We start from the raw sequence: 20,066 nt of genomic DNA, 5'->3' as shown, positions 1-20,066 counted from the left end.
TGATGTGTCTAAATGACATTTAAGAGCGACTGCAGTTCTACATCATCTATATCCATATGATTTGGAATCAGTCGAATGAGATTTGTTAAGTCGAAGTAAATTTTTCCCCAGAAGTAGCTGCAGAGTGAGCGCTCCTCTCTTTCACTCTGCGCTCTGACGTAACATCTCTCCACCGTGTCAACACTTCCTGTCCTCTTGGGGAAGACGTCTGTGATGGGTACAGGCAGCCGTCCACTCAGGACAAAAGATCATGTTAACTTCTGTTACCAGCTTAGAATTGATGAGCTCACGGCAACCTATTAACGTTATTAGCATAATTAGTATGCATTAGCTCGGAGGGTCTGGCTTGTTTATCACATTATGTGAATGTTGCTGTCACCTTGAATGTCACATTGAACCGTGTTCCAAAATCTGGTGGTTTGATAAAGAGTTGCTTGATGGTTTAATTAAAAAAGTGTGTGTGTGTGTGTGTGTGTGTGCGTGCGTGCGTGTGTGCGTGCCTCAGACCTGTTGTGTAGTTGTGGTGACAATGCCCTGCTGAAGCCGATAGGCCTGTTCCTGTAGGTATTTTCTGGTCTCGTGGTTCCTGTAGATATAATTCTCAATCTAGGCAAGGACACAAAACCAAAGTCATTAGAATAAACCAAAGAAATGATTTAAACACTATGAAAACAGCAACATATCATAGACAGAGAAGGAGGAACAGAAGGAGGAACAAATGGAGTTTATTAATGTACCTTTAGCAAGGCGTCCTCCGTTTTGTCTGGACTGGTCTTCAGAGCCTGAGAGGCATCGATGATGGGGATGGGCATGAAACGGATGGTGAAGTTTCTAATGCACACAGCCAAAGGACATTATAACACAGTTAGGTCACATTACTGAGTTAAGAAAAAAGACAGAAGCCGACAGAGCAATCAAAAACCTGATGCATTTGAACCAACAAATCAAAGCGTTCCGAGTTGGTAATTTTACTTGTGAAATTTTTGCTGCTTTCATTCATTATGCTTATTGAACATATACAGCAAATATGTGCTTTAAGGGTTTATACAGCATATTGTACTTTCATCAATGAGGGAGACGATGTAGGAGTAAATAGTGGTTGTGTTGTTAAGCACCAGAGAAATCAGATCTGAGGTGAAACAAGGCTCTTATCACGACATCATGTGGCTAAAATGAATTCACAGCTGGTGACCCTCCCTCCAGTTTAACAAATATCATGTCACCACAGAATCAAAGAGACATCTGCTACTTTTGATCAGATTTCTGCATGAAAAATCTAACTGTGTTTGCCTCTTGATGAATTAAAGATACTGGGTGTGAATAACACATTAACACTGAAACCTCTTTGGAGAAAAGGGAATATTTAGGCTGTGTGTGCACGCGTGTGTGTGTGCGTGTGCGTGTGTGTGTGTCGCGACCCCTCAGCTGGTATCACACTGCTCTATTACAGAGCAGCGAACTGACACCATTGGAGGTTACTGATCTTGAAAGAGAGGTCACCACATGGTATTAATATTCATATCACGAAGGAGGGGAGGAAAGAATGAAAGGGAGAAAAAAAAAAGAAAAATGAAGATATAATAGAATAGAAAGACAACATTGATTTTGTTCTATGGAACATCTGATAAAAACCTTTAAAGAATGCACAGAAAACACAAACACAGGAGACATGGGGAAATTGACTGATATTAATAAAATACCATGCATGCGCACGCACGCACACGCACACACACACACACACACACACACACACACAGAGAGAAAATGAACAGATGGAAAATTGTTATTTCAATAATACAATAGAGGGAGTCAGAGAGGAAATAGGGAGCTGTGCTACTGGGAGAATATGATAAACAGAGACAGGAGATGAGACAGAGGATGTACAGATGTGTCCCAGAAGTAAATTTAGTCAGACGCTCACGCTCACACAGAATATTGAACCTTTAGATGAGCAGACAGAAGATACAGTAGACACAAATCTGATTTATTCAGCCTTGACTTTTTGGCTCTAGCTTTCTCTGAGTCTGAGCATCTTTCCTTTGTTGTAGTATTCCCTGTGTGTGTGTGTCACTCTCTCTCCTCTCCAGCTTCCTGTCTCTCATCCTTTCTCCCTGTCTACACACACCTCCAGGTTTCCTCCTGCTCAGCATGAGGCAGAGTGACATCTGAGCAGCGAACACTAAACAACTCATCAATCACACTCAGCGTGTAACACACGATTTTGGTAGATTATTAGATTTCAATCAACTGGAATACAAGTAGAGAGTCATCTAAATACAATTATACTGTATATACAGGACTCACAAATAAAACAATAGAGGCAGTGCCACTCACTTCTCCAGAGCAGCTGCTACATCCTGAAGACCTTGAGGGCTGGTGTTGTTCTTATCCCAGATCACAGTCCTGTACAAAAAACAAAAGAAAAAGTTAGATGTCATCACAAATAATTAGTCATTTCAAGACATTTGCATGGGTCTCTGATCACGTAGGCTCAAATGGCAATGCAAATGTCTCTTTGTTACCACAAAGTACAACTAGAGGGGCAACCAGATCTAATCCAAAAATGATTAGGTCATTCCTCTGGTCATACTCCACCCCTCCACAAAATGTGATGACATCCATTCAGTAGTTGTTGCATAATCCTGCTACATAACAAGTGCATATCTTGGCCAAGGCCAAACAGTCCTCTTATGAAACCAAACTTGAATTCACTAGATCTGGATTTTTATCTGGATCTGCAACTAATTGGTCAATTTTTTTTCTAGATTATCTTTATCAAGATAAATTATAATTCTCCGAGAAATCAACAATTGAATCATTTTTGAAAAAGTCCACATCTCATAATGTCCATAGCTCACAATCCACCCCCTGATCAAGAACCGCACCAAAATTCAATGGGTTCTTCCTTAGGTCATGCAAAACCCATCCACAAAATGTCATGATAATCGGTTCAGTAGTTTTTGCGTATTCCTCCTAATAAACAAACTAAACAAATACAAACGCAGATGAAAACGTAACTGTAACTACCAATAAGGGACTTCTATATATGTAAACTATTGATGGTCTATAATTATACTTGTCTGTTTGTATTCTATCTTGTTGGTAACACTTTATTTCAACCCATTATTTCTCCTCTATTGACTGCATATAACAGTCACATGTCATCACTGTGACCCGTTGAACAGATCGTGTACTGACCTGAGTTTGGAGTTGATCTGCAGCGCCTTGGCCAGCATCTTGGCTCCCATGTCCCCCATGGCGTTGCCACTGATGTCCAGTCTGGTGAGCGAGGAGTTGCTGCCGAGGGCGTTGAGAACGATGGTCAGATCGCTCTTTAGTCTGGAGTCTGCTAAGGACAGGGAGGTGAGGGGCTGTGGAGGGGAGGAGGAGGGAGGGGAGGATTGAGGGAGGACATGTGGGGTAAGCGGAGGAGAAATGAAAAGTGTTGAGAGGGGTTTTAAATTATGAGAAGAAGAGATAAAATATAATTATACTGCGACAGTGTTATGGGACAGCAGGACAGTCTCAGGGTTTATCTACAACCTGCAGGCTGTTCAATAGTGGCAGCACTGGTGAGAAGCCCTTCAGTTGTGTGTGTTGGCATCACCAGCACTGAGTATTCACAGGGTGACTTCTTGGCCACAGGTCTACTGTAATTTAAGAAACTGGGAATTAATATTCCCAAAAGAGCCGCCTTTGTTTCTTGTCCATGTCCTGTAAGTGTGAGCAGAGTTCACAGTAACTTTGACACTGTTACAAAAGACTCTGCATGCAAACTATAAGGTTAATCCCTAACAGTTAAAAGTTCAATATAATCCAACGCTTACTATTTTGCTATTATACCACTTATACAACTGTATTGTCTTTCAGGTGGTTGTGACTAAAAAGAGCAAACAAACAAATTACACTTTTATCAGAGGATCAAGTGGACGTTCAAGAGCCTTCTGTCAATTGTCTGAAATGCGTTATCATCATTCAAAACTTCAGAGGGAAAAAAGAATCACGAGATCAAGTGGATTTCTTTGTAATGCGAGAGTGATACAAGGGTTTACAAATCCCCGACAGCGTCCGTCTGTTCAGCAGATTTGAGCTGCTCTGTGATGCGTAACATTTACACAGCTGGAGACTCCTGTGATCTGCCCTCTACAGGCCACTCGCTTTACCGGCTGCCAAGTCGCCCAGTTGAACCGAACTCATTCATTCTTCTTTAAAATAAATGATACCTCAGCTTAACAAAGAGGAAAAGACAATGCACTGCTTACATCATATGTGCGCTGCATTAGTGATTTCAGTGATTTGAGATCTTATACTCTATAAAATTCATGATACCACAATTGGAAATATTGAAATCAAAATCTTAGAAAGTGTTAAAGGAAAACATACTTTGAGTATAAAACTTCACCTCGCTTCACTTCCCTTTACAAGTCAATGAAGGGTTTCAGGTAATGTAAAAATGTGAAAGGCTCTATCAAGAATCAATGTTTGATTTGTTAAATTTGGGCCATTGTAGAGAGAAGGCGACGCAACACGGCAAACCATCAACGTAGATATGGGCTCATTCTAACGAAACCAAATATAATCATGAATAATAATAGTATTGTTCTGCCAAAAGACCCCCTAAATCAAACACACTTTAATTAACTGTATAATAGCATAGTGTATTTTACCAAATTCAATATGAAAAAACATGACGTTAATTCATGTTTACGACTTAAATAATAGCCCCTGATCCTAAGGAGGAGACTCTCACCTCCACATAGATTAACACAGTGAACGTTTGGTTATGAAAGTGCACACACGTGCAAAATAACATAAAAAAAAACAATAAGCTCAGTCAGCTCAGTGGTTATCAGATGACTTTGGGCAGTAATGAATGTGTGCTGATGAGTGTGTGGAGAAACAACATCAACATGGTTGTATAGGCGGAAAATGAGCGCAGAGAGAATTATTTATTGCCTGCATGTGTTCCTGTGGAGCACACAGCAGACATTACACATGCACATTTAAATAGGTACAAGATGATGCACCAGTGGGCGCTGTAGCTAATTCTTTCTGGAGTGTTGTAAAGAAGAAACTAAATCTTCATCACTGGGTTCCCACACAGCCAAAGAATAAAAACTGTGTTCTTCTAAAAAAGCTCAGTAACATCTAGTTGTTGAAGTGCAGCACAAGAAAGGAAGTCGACATCTGGAAGTTGTATTGACAATAGTAAAGTAATTGTGATTTCCAGCCCCTGCTATGGCTGAAGCATAGACTGTATATAAAAAGTGAATGACTTTCAGGAGCTCAGATTTTTCAGACCTTATAAATCACTAAGATTGTGAAATCATAACGCTGGAAACGCAGACACGTCTTGTTTAATAAAACCAGGAAAATTAGAAATTATAACCCAAGACACGCAAATGAAAGTGACCTTGTACCGGAGACAAATGAACCTTTTTAATGGCCGTCCATAAAATGCTGATTTGTGTTTAATACTGAAATGACTTAGTGCATCTCTCCACTATAGTCTGCAGGGGCTCTACAAAGGAGACCAGGGTGTTCTTATAATGATAAACAGTAAAGCATTGTTGTTATCGTTGTTGTGCAGAGATAAGTGCAGTTGCATTTATCCTGTTAAATGTCCCCATGTGCCCTTCTACATCTTTCCCTCTAAATTTGTACTGGAGATATTTCGTTGTGATTTACTTTTCTCCAAATCGTAAATATTCCTTCAACTTCCACCATCACATTCACTAACATGCTGATAGCTACTAACACGTATGTTTTCTCTAGGGTTTAATATAAAGCTTACTGATAGAATACATATGACATATGAAATGTGGTATTTGTTTATCGCAGCCTAAGAACAACATAAAGAGATTTCTTAATTTGTTTTTGCAGATTCTAACTAATTTAGTTTTTTTCTCTATAAATTTAATAATTGATCTCAATTACATTTTTGAGTGCCGTTAATTCTCAATTAATTATGAGGTTTTCTTTTAATTTGTGAAGAGTAATCTTGGTGGATAAGTGAACCACAATCCTGCTCACTAATAAAATAGAGTTTATGTCTGTATACTGGCAGCTTGGAGCGATCCCAGGTCTGAGTGTCTGGACTCCAGCCAGGACAGAAACACAACAGGGTAACGTGACGCCTGCAGCTCTGTCTCTTTCTCTGTCGTGTATTTTTATGTATTCTGACTATTTTCCAAGACGCAAAGCAGAAAAAGAAAACAAACATTCTGTTGAATATATTATTTTCCATGCAGACAAACTGTGCACATTAGAGACATTACTCCGAGGCCCCTGGTCTAAACAAATCTCTGACAATAAACCATTATTTTTTGAGGCACTTTCCCACATAAATGTGGCTGCTGGTCTATGGCTGTGATAACTTTGCACTTGCCCTCTCTGCAAATTAAGACTGACCAAATCTAAACGCAGATTGTAGCCACCTGTACTCGCCATGATGCAAACTTACAGGGATCGACATCTGGGACAATGTCCTGACTGACGTAACCCTGGACCCCATTTATTAATCCAAAGATTTATTTACGTGAAAGGCTTTCGCTCGCTCTGAGTAAAGAAGCTAAATGCGATGACATATTATGTCATTGGTGGAAACTATTATCAGGACCAGTCAATTCACAGTGGTGGTTGATCTTATTTATCTGAACTGTCCTGAAAGATGACACACTTTGGAAAACAGGTTGTGTTTCTGTGATCACTGCCGTTACACAGCTTTTCCTAGTGGCTACATTCTGTGTTTACTTTCAGATGCAGGTATTTATAAAAATTCAGGAAAAATCTTATTTATGTGGAAAGATGTGGGAGGCTCACACTGTCTGCTGCTCTGTGACAATCCCTGTTTGCCCAAATCTCGATATTGGAGGTGGCAACTGCAAAGTGAGCACAACCTTAGAGTCACAATGTGTACATTTATAGGAAATGAATCAATTTGGAAAATAGCAGAATTATCCTTTAACCTTCTCCCTTCTTCACAGCTTTTTTGAGCTCCAGCATCCACCTGCACAGCCAGATAACCAGCTCATACACATACTGCCATCTTTTTATGGAGAACGCATGCACGCACATGCTCACACGCTCACGCTCACAACCTCACACACACACACACACACACACAGAGAAGACCACAAGAGCAAGCACCAAGAGACCAATCCAGTGTGGCGCAGCTCAATAGGACCATCAATCTAGCACATCCTGCACTGTGGGGGACAAAGACAGGCAGGCACCAGGACAAAATCTGTTACAGCTCCCATGATGGAGGGAGAGATAAAACGAGTGGGATTGATCGAGGGACAGGAAGGAGAGGAGCGCTTTGTTTCGCTGCAGGTTTTCTGAAATTTATAACTACTGAAGAAAATGATATTCTTTTAATATCTATATAATATCACTTATCCCTTTAGACATTGATAGACACTGTGGGGATGATGATCACAAGCAGCTAGTGATTTGTAGAGTAATTTGCAGTTTTAATCCCACGAGTTCTTTCCATGAGGTTTCCCTTTGTAGTGTCATAACCCACCAACAACTCACTTTTACTACGATTTCAAAATTAAATGACATCTACCCTAGATTTAACAAAAAAGTTACACCTCCAGTGTTTATCAATCTTCATGCACCATACCATATTAATCCAACAGCTTCAATATTTGCGTGCAACTCCCAGAAACCCCAGTTTCCCTTCACTTTGAGCAATGAAGGGAAATTCTATTCACACCACCCTCTGCTGCAGAGGTCAAGGGTCAGCTGTGGAGCAGCTGGCCGAGTCTCAACTGGTTAGATGCTTGCTCATACAGGATTTGGACCTCGGGGTCGTTCCCTGTTACCACCAGGCTACAGCGCTCCACACAGAACAACATACAGTCGGAGGAAATTTACAAACTCACCGACTCCTCCTCTTGAATCATGTGAACCAGGCTGTCCAGGACCGGGCCGAGGTTTCTGAGTCAGGTTGAAGAAAGACAAGAAGAGACGATTTAGCCATGTTTAAAATACTGTGTAGACCTGCTATTTTTGGTGTAAAAGAGGCATAAGGTCTCTCTTCCTGCCCTGTATTCTTACTTTGACTTGATGTTGTTGAAGTTCTTGCCCAGAGAGAGGTGTCTGATGGAGCGGTTCTTGGCCAACCACACCAGCAGAGTGGACAGATCTGAGTCCAGGCCTGGAGGTATTAGAAAGGATAATATGAGAGGCTGATCTCTGCTGAAGTTTGGAAGCTATAGGATTCCACAGATTTTTGAATCGGGGTTAAAAAGCTCAGTCACGGTTTGGTACAACATACGGACGCTGTCACCCACCGTTGTCAGAGATATCCAGGCTGGAGATGTTTGGGATCTCTGCTATACAACTCTCAAGGATTTGAGAACCTCCTGAGCGCAGCTGGAAAGACAGAGGGGGGGGTGAACTTTAAACTCACAGTGCATCAGACCCAGACACATCTAAGAAGCTTTACAGGCAACAAATCAGACGGTTTCAGACTTAAAGACCTACAGGACTCTTTAGGTGAAACGTGCAACTAAAGATGGAATCATTAAGGAATTAACATGGTGATGTCACGGTTTAAAATAACACTGATCATCCCGTATAACTGCAGCTGGGAGTTGTTTGTAGTGTTATTCATTTCATTTCTTAACGCTGATGGAAAATGGGCTCGGGAAAAAGAAAAAGCGGAGCAGAAAGCAGGCGTGCAAATTAAAAGAGGAGTGAATGAAACGTTAATTATGAAGAGTGAGTTCATTGGTACTTACACAATGACCGAGCTTAGAGCAGCATTGCGGGGAGAGAAGAGCATTTCAGAGCCAAGCCAACAATTACCAACAAAAGAAAAACCACACACAGATGCTTAATGATCATTCTTCTATTCCAACATACACACGTGTGCACACAACTGCACAGACCCACTCATCGGGGAGTCATACACGGTCCTCACTTCACACAGTTTTGGGCTGCCCCCACCAACCGCTTCATTAAAGCTTCGGGAAAAAACGGATGGAACGCATCATCCCTCCCTCCACCACCGCAGCTTCTGTTCTTTATCTCTCTTTATCTGTTGGAGCAGGGGTGTAGACGGGGGGCTGGTGCATGTGTGTGTGTGTGTGTGTGTGTGTGTGTGTGTGTGTGTGTGTGTGTGTGTGTGTGTGTGTGTGTGTGTGTGTGTGTGTGTGTGTGTGTGTGTGTGTGTGTGTGTGTGTGTGTGTGTGTGTGTGAGAGAGAGAGAGAGTTAGGATGAAACAATTACAGAGGCAAACCGAGCCATCCCCCACCTCACCTCGTCCTCACCCTCCCCTCCCTCAGCTCATCTCTCTCTCTCCGCCCCCGCCTGCTGTCTGCCAACTATTCCATTATACAGCCTCTTAACGGTGTCGCTGGCCTGTCAAATGCTTTTTGGAGTGGATCCTAAAAAGGCTGATTGCATTGAATTGAGTGTTGACACCAAAACTATAAAAAAAAAACTTTAGCCGATAACAGCACTTATAGAAATGTGACCAATACTGGAAACATGATTAATAAAGGAATAAAATCGAGAGAATGCAATGCTTCCACCGGTTTGACGCTTTAGACTTGCTCCACTGGATTTCGCAGCACGTGATTAAACTGTGCTGCCGCATAGCTGTGCATGTTTGCCTGCATTCTCATCAGCTTCACTGTGCATTGAATATAACTGCCGCTGTGGGATCCACCATACTGCAACTGATCAGGAAAGTGATGTGAAATAGAGAGAGGGAAAGGGGAAGACAGGCAACAAAGGGCCGGGTCGGAACCAAAGCTGCGGCTGCTGCAGGAGGTCTCATGCCTCACCACACTGGTGATATATTTTTAACACTTGTCTAATGGGAGTCAGGGGCTTTAACTTGACACATTAAGATTTTAACTGTGCAAATGTGTTCTCGTCATTCATATGATTTAGAATTCATTGTGAACAGGGTTTGAAAAAGTTCCCAGATTCCTGCTTGTCTCACACATTGACAAGCTGCACCGAAAATCTACAAATGCTTTGAACTGGGTTTTGAATATGCACACACACGCGCGCACACAGGCACACTCGCACCAATTACCCCAACAAGTAAAAATCCCATGTACTGCCTGAAGAAAATGATCTCTCATGAGCCAGGTACAAATGTACGCACTGCAAAAGATATCTCGATGTGAGATAAAATAAATTTATGAGGGGAAATGATGACGTGCAGGATGTTTATGATGACGTGCAGGATGTTTATGATGACGTGCACATTGTTTATGATGACGTGCACGATGTTTATGATGACGTCTGTGGGTCTCACCTCGCAGCAGCTGAGGTCTACAGACACGTCCTTCAGACTGGGGTTACTGGCCAGACCAAGCAGGAGAGCTCTGAAACAATACGAATACAGACAGTTTAAAAAAGGTATCATGTAACTAACCCTAACCCTATATTCTATTTTGTTCTGTTTTGTCTAGTTCACAACAGTAAAACCACTTCAGTTAAACATTTAACTGCAGTGTCTCTGTTCGCTGTGAGCTTCAGCAGCTGCTGACAGGACAAGTCTAATTTTTACTCTACTTTTAAATAGTAATATAAACAGTGTGTAGTAAAATAAGACGAGGAACAAGAAGAACAAAGAGTGTGGGGTAGAGGAAGCCTCTCGTAGAGAAGCATTAAATGTGAATGAACCGTGGTCTCACTTGAGGGCCTCTGGTGGCAGCTTGGTTCCTGACACGTTGATGGAGCTCAGCGTCAGGGCGCTGCTGAAGAAGTGCTTGAACGATGGAGGCACCTCTTTGCCTTTCCTGCAGAAAGAGAGGAGGACATAAATTCCAGACACAGATGACCGACTTCAGTCCGTGACACTTAAAGAAATAATTTTAACTCAAAAAAAGGACACAGCGGGGATTCACAAAATGGCACAAAGTCCCAGGCAGAAAGTAAAACTCAGTTGCACACCTCCTCCACACACTCCATTTACCTCTATTCCCTTTATTTCCCTCCACTTTTACTACACTGTCGTCCTCCCCCTCTCCTCTTCTGCACCCCCCCTCCCCATCCTCTGCCCTCACCCCTTGATGAAGTCCTCAATTCCCCAGAGACAAACTGGAAAGAGAGATAATGATGGCAAGACAACTGCTTCAACCGCCCATCTGTTACACACACACACACACACACACACACACCATGTCCTAAAGAGGTAATAAAAACGAGTACACAAATAAACACATGCACAAACACACACACACACTCAGAGATTAATATCATGCAAAGTCACAAAGAGGTAACAAAAACGAGTACACACACACACACACAAATAGCATGTCCTAAAGAGGTAGTAAAAACGAGTACACACGCACATACACACACATCCTGTATTTTATCCTGCCTGTAATAGCATGTTGCTACCAGCAGGTGTCACACACACCAGCACACAGACTGAATTCCTGGCTGAAACTGTCATGTCTGTTCAAATCTGAATTTCAGGGCAAAAGGAAATTTACACTATCATCCAACTGGCACAAACAACCACAGTATAGATTATACACTCTATAAGGAACTTACTGTACACACAATAAGAAACTCTGATTGGTTAATATGGACAAATGCCCATCTTCAATCACTGATTGGATCTGTGGTACAACAGATCTCTGACTAGTTTTACATTAATACATGTTTGCAAAGCAACTAATATGGAAAGTGCAGAGTTTGATCCCACAAAAAGATGCAGGTGGAAGTTGTGGATTACTATGGATGTCATTTCAAACCTCATGAAGAGAAAAAAGAAGTTTGCAGTTTGGGAATGAGTGGACAGTTCAGTTGGTCATTATGTTGACATGGCTGGTGCTGTCTTTTCTGAAATCTCCTATTTAACACTATCATAGCCTTCAAACTCTAACTTCCTCTCCCATAATACATTGTTTTCAGACGACCTTCAACTGTTCAATTGCAATGTTTCCAGTGGAATTTCGAAAAAATCTTGAAAAATGCGTGTTTGTTCCATAAACCTTGGAAGGAGGAGGCTACAGTTTGACGATAACAACACGATTGTTAGTTAAAATCCAGACGGGTTCTCACCGGTGAGGGAAGACGCTCTTCGACACGTTGAGGACAGAGAGGTGTTGGACTGAGCCTCGCAGCAGAGCAGAACAAACCTGGAGAACACACACAACATCTAAAAGTGTGAAAGTTGTCTTTGATTTATAAGTTTGAATTCCATTCTAACATTTAATTTTTGAAAGAGGCTTTAAATATCAATAACTATTTTTACTACACACACTTTTTCTCTGCACCTCCCTACCCGTTTGTGTGTTTACAAGCGGGCAAACATATTTACAGCTGACTTTACGTGACCAAGACAGAATATGATTTAAGAGCTCATCAATATCTGCAGTGACAGGCTGACAGCTGGTTACATCTCAGACTGATCAATACACAGTGTTTGGCTCTCAGACCCACATCAATACATCACATGTGGTGTTCAGACCACTACACAGGCAGCAACACAGATTTACTGTTTGATTACATTCCCTCCTACATGGATGTTAATGGCCACCACCTCCTCTTACACTGCTGTTTAATGAGATACAACTCAGACAGCAAGCAGTTTGATCAGGATTGTGAGCTCTGGTTGTTTTATACTGTATCTCTTCACTCATGTGTTCCTCTGGAGATTGGATATAATACGGACGTGCCACATGACTCACCTGGTCCAATGAGCAGTCAGTGTTGGAGAGGTCAAGGGTCGCCAGGCTGTTGGGTTGAGCGAGGAAGTGGCAGAAAAGCTAGAAAACACCACACACAGTGTTAGAGAGCAGAGGATGAGACCTTCTCCATGTGGGGGAGGGCATGAACATTCATCTATACGACTCATGTGTTGTTGATCACAGTGAGAAAGTCTGATCTGCTCCTGGAAACACTGACTGTCACTCCTGTAGATTCCATGTTGTTTTTTAAACTCTTTTGTTATGTTTTATGATATATAGTTATTTTCCAGCCATCTTGATCCCCTCTTTTATTTGTATATTTCAAACCTCGCCTTGTCGGATACTGTTAAAGTATAAGTGGTCGGTTAGCTTAGCTTAGCATAAAGACTGGAAACAGGGGGAAAGGGTTAGCCTGGCTCTGTTGGGTAACAAAATCTTGAATACCAGCACCTCTAAACCTCACTGCTTTACTCAGTGAGCTGAAGAGGTTGAGTGTTTACTCACTCTCGCACGCACGCACGCACACACAAGTTGTTATGCTGGTTGTAAATTGTAAGATCATAATCACTGGACATGTGAGTGGTATCAATCTTCTGTTTAACTCCTAATGAGATGAGCGAATGATGAGCAGGATTTAAAAAAACTATTCCTTTAAACCAGTCTTCACTGCACTCAATGATTTATTGTCCAGCTTAAAATACAATACATTAAACTGATGGGTGTGACTGTATCTGATTTCTAACCCCAGAGTAAAGACTTTCCCCCCCCATCTCTGTATCTGTGCTCTGAACAGACGTCTAATGTCCTGAGTGCTGAGTGATTTATAAGAGTCCGAAAAAGGTCTCCACATAACTGCAGCACTGAACTGTTTCAATCAATTAAGTGTTATTGATACCGGCTCTGAGATGGATTAAAAACTGTGTGTGTGTCTGTGTGTGTGTGTGTGTATACCTGCATGTCGTCCCCTCGGAGGATGTTCCCTGAGAGGTCCAGATGGACCAGGCTGCTGGAGATGGACGGGTTGGCACTCAGTGACTGGCAAAGGCTGTTCACCCCTAAAACACACACATAACACATACACACACACACATACACACAGAAAAGCAATGTCAGCAATATCTCCAGCCTCAAATCTCCCTTGATGTTTTGACAGCATATTGAAGGAAGTAGCAGAGGAAATGAGCAGTGACAGGAAAGAACAGGATCAGAATGTAGAGTGAATGGAAAGAGAAGAGAGTCAGGCCTTCTCATGTTTGTGAAGGAGTGATCACCGGGAGTGTAGCGTTAGCCAGAGCTCGCTAAAGTATCAGCAATTTGGCAGCTTTTCACACTGGGAAGTCCCAAAAGTAAAACTGCAACATGAACCTTGTGCAATACTTTTTTCGAGCGGTGGCTCTAGTTCTGCAAATGACAACTTACAAGCTTACATTTAAATAAAGCTGTATTTAAAGCTGTTTAACCTGAGCCAGGTCATAAACAATGATAGCAATCTTCACACATACAGGGTTAGTATCATAAAGCTGTAAAAATATATTTTTAAAATGCACTGGTATCGGATCGGAACTCGGTATCAGCTGATACGCTTAGCCCAGGCATCAGAATCTGGTAATTATGGAAAATCTGAACATCTCTAATAATTAATAGGCTGGATTTAAAAGCCACATAAAAATAAATCGGTGTAAAAATGTAATAAAATGTCTTCAATCCTCTGCTTTCGCCGTTAGCGGAGATGTGCAGGGCTCAGTTAAAGCAGCACTAACTCTGCTCTGTGGAATATGATAGCTGTCTATTGATCGCCTGAGAGCAAAGCGTGTTCACAGTGGCTCCCTACAGATGGTACCTGGTGCAGGGACATTTACTTTGGAGGAGAACCAAGAGGAAAGTGTACCTGCCAGCGACTGTTGATAAGATCAGCACTTAATTTAGAAATGAGGATGAGAATAATCTACAAATCCTCTGCAGCCTCGTCATAGCCTTTCATTAGAGGTCTTTACTTTCTCGTGCCAAGACAACATTTGTGCTGTATTGTAAACTGGCGCACTGTTTACAGATCGTCTGTGCACAATCACACAATACAAATACATCTTTTTTTCATTCCCCCGGCTCCCACGCTCAGTGTTTATCGTGCGATAATTAAGAGTCATTAGCATCCCAGTGGTAGGTGCCATCAGATTAGTGAAAAGTGTGAATTACAACAGATTGCAGGGGGGGGGAGTGAGTGAATTAGAACAAAGCAGCGCTCGCACATTAATGGGGAGGAAGGCACGTACCTTTGGGTGAGAGTGAGGTTTTGGAGAAGTTTAAATGCTTGAGCCCCGTACGAAGTTTGGCAAACTGAGCTCCGAGGGAGGAGATACCTGCAGCGAGAGAGAGGGGGAGAAGACACAGAAAATCATTTTCATCTTGTCACTCATCTCCCAGGGGGCTGCTGAGGCTGTTCACACTACAACGACTTTCTTTAAATACAAAACCACTTTTCAGCTTGATCCACAATGTTGCAGGTGTTTCCTCTCTGGTTAACACTTATATTACAGGGTATATAGAGCACTGTGTACTCTGCACTCTTCAAGCTTCTTTATTTCTGCTACTTTAATATCAACCTTCAATTTAAAAGAGACTATCAACATCAACAGTGGATTTCAAAACAAAGCGACTGGGCACTGACAAACCCTGGTTAAAATGCAGCTGCATTTATTGTTTTGGAGATTGTGCCTCCTTTTGTTCCAGTTTAATATCTCTAGTAGTAAGTAATCAGTAAAAGTGACGAGTTAAAAAGTAAAAATACTAGTGTCTAAATGTCTATGAATAAAAACTGCCTGAAAGTGGCAGTAATTAAGATAAATTCCCATTAATGTAAATGGTTTTCTTTCAGCAGAAAATTCAGTGGATCGCTGTGGTAAAATTTACATAGGGACAAATAATCCAGAGATTGTAGTTCCCAGAAATCTATTGTAAGTTAACATGCCAGCACCTAAACATTTGGTGGAATGTATCTTTAATTTATGTGCCCTGGATAAACTGACAGGCCTGAGGATGGAGCTGATGAAATATTAAACTTGTTGAACTCACTGAACTGGGACAAGGAAACCTAAACTGTATATATACAGTATAATAACACACCCAGTACCTCTAACAGACTGTGGTACAGTAGTTTATGCAGTGTAGAATGTATAAATAATCTTATAACCTATTATCTGTCACACATGATATTTAGAATGATCTTTCTTATCAAATACAATCTGTGTAGCCTGATAATGGTTAAGTTTGACTTTGATTTCATTTCTTAATATTTACAGGGCTGGACTCTGTATTGTAAATATAGTACAGTACTTGTGGACAGAGTAGAAACAAGCTGTTTAGAGTAAAGCGCAGAGGAGAGAATAATAGAGCAGGGATGAGCACATTAGTCTGGATCAGAGCAGATATCATACCTCTGTCCTCCAGTGGGTTGTTGGCAAGATTAATGGTGGTGAGTCCTGAGCTGGGGTTGTGTGCCAGAGCAGAAGCGAGCTTCTGGGCGAAGTCACTGTAGAGCATGAGAGAGTGTTTCCATTATGCGGGTATGACCAGTGAACTGCACACGTGGAACCTATCAAAGTGTTTTATTCTTACCCAGCTACACCCAAAGGCTGGGATGAACCGAGGTGTATTAAAATGCTACATTAGAACTGTGGTGAAAGACTGACTTCATTTGTGTGTTTGGTAAATGTACCAATACAAATCTTGTTAAACAGCTAAATACACAAACAGCATGAAAAGCACCAAACTGAACAACAACCCGTTTCCCTCATAGAGCTGGAAAATGTAGACATCCAGCCAACGTCAACAACCCTCTGCAAAGTGGCTGCAATTGTTTATGTACACAATTTATATATTTTAACTTTACATAGTCTGGATTTCGTTTTGCTGACAACGGTGTGTCTGTACATATTCAGTGATGAATATAGTAGTTTTCACTTCCTCTTTTATAAATATATTTTATAATTATTAGATATTATAAGAAGTGTAATCAGACAAAATCTGTTGCAAGTATAGTTTTAGAAAAAATATTTAAAATCTTGCAATTCAGTATTGCATTTTCAGAGGGTAAAGGGACTAGAATGGGTTAATCTCCAAAAACCTGGATCTTACATGTCCCATACTGAAAGGTATCGTCGTCCACTAAACTAATCACGAATGAATCATGTCTGTACTGTTCATATCAAGTTAACTGACTTTGGATTGTTTCCATCATCTTACGTTTTGAGTCCTGCGTTGTCCAGAACCAACTCCTCCAGTCGACTGGATCGAGACACCACCTTGAAGATCTGCTCACACACATCTGCAGACTGAACACACACACACATGTAACTGTCAGTTAAATCTTTGTAATACACTCTTTTGTCGGTAGCATTATATAAAAAAAAAAGAGATATCAGGAAAAGATACTGAAAGGACAATGTCTCTAAGTTTTGGACAGTTTTGTGTCGTCACAGCAGCAGATAGTGTGAGTGATATGGAAGAGATACAATGAGTCACACTCACAAAGGCACAGTCTCATCTCAAATTAAATACAGTTTTATTTAAGAAGCCCATTCACAAATCCTCTGCCCTCAGCCCTCAACTAAAGTGAGAAACCTACCAAAACAGACTTAACAGGGGGAAAAAACGCAGAAATCTTGCAGGGCGGACAGAGGTACAATAGATGTCACATGTAACAGAGCACATCAACCAAACATTCATGTGAAAGGACAGTGACTCACATGAGTGGAGAAGTGCATCAATGTTTAAAGCATTTCTATAAAAAGAACATGTCTCATTTCTCCGGTACATTTTGTGCTTTTATTCGGCATTTCTAATCAAAAGTACAGAGAAAATATACAAATTAACTAAAGCAGCTCTGAGGCTTGAAATGCAACATGAACAGGGAGCAGAAAAAAGTTTGTACTGAAACATTCAAGGTCATGGGAATACGAGAGAAATGTGCTTCTGAGACATGTGATTTCCAGCAAGTGATCCTGAGCAGAACGCAGGGAAAACACTCGGGGAATCTGTTCATTTATGCTCATTAGAGTTGTAGAGTAGAACGTTTCTTTAAAAAAAAAAGTCTCTCTCTTCCACTTAAAGACCATTTATGCGTAACAAGCAGAGACTGGGGAGAGAGCGAGAGGAGAGCTTGGACACTTAGGAGGAAGAAAGTTGTCTCGCTTCCGTGGTCACAGCACGACGGAGGGGGGGGGGAGAGTCGAGGGAGCGGCGGCACTCATATTTAGACAAAAATTTAATATTCAGCAGTCGGACGTCTGTGCCTTACCCAGATATTCACTGACCCAGTTCTCCGTGTGCTGTGTCACTCACACACACAAACGCACAAAACCTTGTATTACTGACAACACAACATTTTCTATCGTAATAACTTTGCTGGATCATTGTACTGTTGTTATTCTTTGGGGCTGACATTCCTGCTATAAGGGACTGTTTCTCTTGGTGCGGCCACAACACTGGCAACATTGTCCCACACTGTTATCTAAAGCGAAGGAGGGGGAAAAAGAGGAGAGAGAAGGAGAGAGGGATAATGGAGAGAGAGAGAGAGAGAGAGAGAGAAAGATAGAAGAAAGGGACTGTTGTTCACATGTTTGCTCTGTGAAAGTGTGAGTATGACAGGAGAGGGATGAGAGTGATGGAGGGCAGTGAGGGATGACATAATAAAGAGAAAAAGGAGATATGAGGGCAGCGGAGGGCTGAAATGGAGGAAAACAGGAGCGAGAGCAGCGGGTTGTGGCCTTAGAGGGAGAGAGTGAACAAAGAGGCCTGTATTTTCCACATGAGTCACAACAAGACTGCCGGGTGACACTGTCAGCGTGAAGACTGCACCATTTACTGCCTATTAAAGAAAAGCCTCGTCATGCTGCGCTGTTCAGACCCTGGGACCTGCTGGAATGTCACACAGACACACACACACACACACTAAGAGCACGGTGAGATCACGAGGTAATGAGAAAATAAGTCCTCTTATCACTGTCCTCACCTCGTCTTCTCCTCCTGTCTTCTATTAACAACTCAGCATCTTGATTACGCCACAAGACAAACAGACTGTGTGTGTGTGTGTGTGTGTGTGTGTGTGTGTGTGTGTGTGTGTGTGTGTGTGTGTGTGTGTGTGTGTGTGTGTGTGTGTGTGTGTGTGTGTGTGTTTTACTGTCTCTGCGTGTTGTATTGGCCACTCCACTACATTGAGATATCCCTTATCTGTTTGGAGCTGGTTAGACTCACTGCACTTTCCATCTGACCCCAACCCCCCCCCCGACTGTGTGGTTCACCGCCACAGAAGATAGTTGATGTTGCCCTTGCGTTGAACTTCCGTCACTAGATTTGGCAGGAACATCCACTGACATGCTTCTGGTCGTGGAAAGTAAACACGAGAGTCCCCAAGCTTTTGATCTCTGTCTACCACTCTTTCTACCAAACGTCCATTCTTTAAATCTCTTCTTTATTCATTTGACTTCTCTCCTCTCCCATTTAAGGCTTGTTTATGCTCAACGTTAGATACACATACAGAACCAGACGGAGCCCTGTGTTTACACTCTGCAGTCATTTCATCCCTATTTGTGTACGTCTACTGAAAGCTTACGAATACGGATAAAACCGACAAAACCGAGTGGTCAAGACATTTCAACGATGGTGGAACTTTTTCAGGAGAGATTTTGCGAGTTGGTTAGGAGACACAGGCGTCTTTCGCCCGGGCACAAGGACAAACAAACACCCGATTTTGCCTCTTTCTTAAGAGGTTCATAATCAAATTTGTTGTCGTCAGAATGTCTCGACACCTCTGACAAACATGCCAATGTGAAGGACACATGGTAGTAAGTGGAGAGAGACTGTGACACTGTTAAAGAAGCAGCATCTATGGCTGACATCACTAAAGTACACGCTAAGGAACAAGTGAAAAAATATCTCCACTCAAACCGTCCCATCACTAAACCCTGCTCTGTTATAGCACACACTAATCTGGGATAAAAGAAAGACACATTAGACACAGGCTGCACATGTGCCTGCCTGAGTCATTAAATATGCACATGGGATGAGGTGGAGGCCGGATCTTAAAATTCAATACAATAGGAATAGCCTGTGACGGAGGAGGAAGATAATTATTTGGACTGAGGAAGCTGCGTGTGGTAAGTGGTGAGACCGAGCGCAGCCTGGAGACACAGTCGGTAATGGAGCGCTGCAAGGGGGCACCAGCCTGAGACTTTTGAGCCCCTTTGTCTCGTTGGGATTAGGAGTCTTATCACACGAGAACACGGGACTGATCCTCGGCCAACACACATAAGAGATGACAGAAAACTGAAACAAAGGGGGAAATGCTCTGTACAGTCACATGCAGCTATAATCACTGTCAGGCAAAGGTAGAGTGG

The 20,066-nt window shown here is 41.9% G+C and overlaps 1 protein-coding gene across 4 annotated transcripts in view; it reads right to left on the bottom strand.

Annotated features, from left to right (window-relative positions):
- LOC118113864 (F-actin-uncapping protein LRRC16A) overlaps window positions 1-20,066 on the bottom strand; it is a 68,340-nt gene that overhangs the window by 11,477 nt on the left and 36,797 nt on the right. For 2 of the 4 annotated variants that reach the window (XM_035163907.2, XM_035163909.2), the window contains exons 10-25: window positions 16,915-17,003; window positions 16,107-16,201; window positions 14,946-15,032; window positions 13,627-13,730; window positions 12,676-12,753; window positions 12,047-12,123; window positions 10,669-10,773; window positions 10,287-10,356; window positions 8,754-8,765; window positions 8,304-8,385; window positions 8,068-8,167; window positions 7,893-7,947; window positions 3,199-3,371; window positions 2,335-2,403; window positions 738-831; window positions 508-606 (exon numbers count right to left, since the gene is read on the bottom strand). In XM_035163907.2, the coding sequence (XP_035019798.2) occupies window positions 508-606; window positions 738-831; window positions 2,335-2,403; window positions 3,199-3,371; window positions 7,893-7,947; window positions 8,068-8,167; window positions 8,304-8,385; window positions 8,754-8,765; window positions 10,287-10,356; window positions 10,669-10,773; window positions 12,047-12,123; window positions 12,676-12,753; window positions 13,627-13,730; window positions 14,946-15,032; window positions 16,107-16,201; window positions 16,915-17,003 (1,389 nt within the window). The remainder of the gene's footprint in view (window positions 1-507; window positions 607-737; window positions 832-2,334; window positions 2,404-3,198; window positions 3,372-7,892; window positions 7,948-8,067; window positions 8,168-8,303; window positions 8,386-8,753; window positions 8,766-10,286; window positions 10,357-10,668; window positions 10,774-12,046; window positions 12,124-12,675; window positions 12,754-13,626; window positions 13,731-14,945; window positions 15,033-16,106; window positions 16,202-16,914; window positions 17,004-20,066) is intronic. The other 2 variants (XM_035163908.2, XM_035163910.2) reach the window with 1 other exon arrangement.

The sequence above is a fragment of the Hippoglossus stenolepis genome, chromosome 8, assembly GCF_022539355.2.
Source record: "Hippoglossus stenolepis isolate QCI-W04-F060 chromosome 8, HSTE1.2, whole genome shotgun sequence".
Lineage (NCBI taxonomy): Eukaryota > Metazoa > Chordata > Actinopteri > Pleuronectiformes > Pleuronectidae > Hippoglossus > Hippoglossus stenolepis.
Note: the sequence above shows the minus strand (reverse complement) of the source record. Positions and strands in the feature narration are given on the sequence as shown.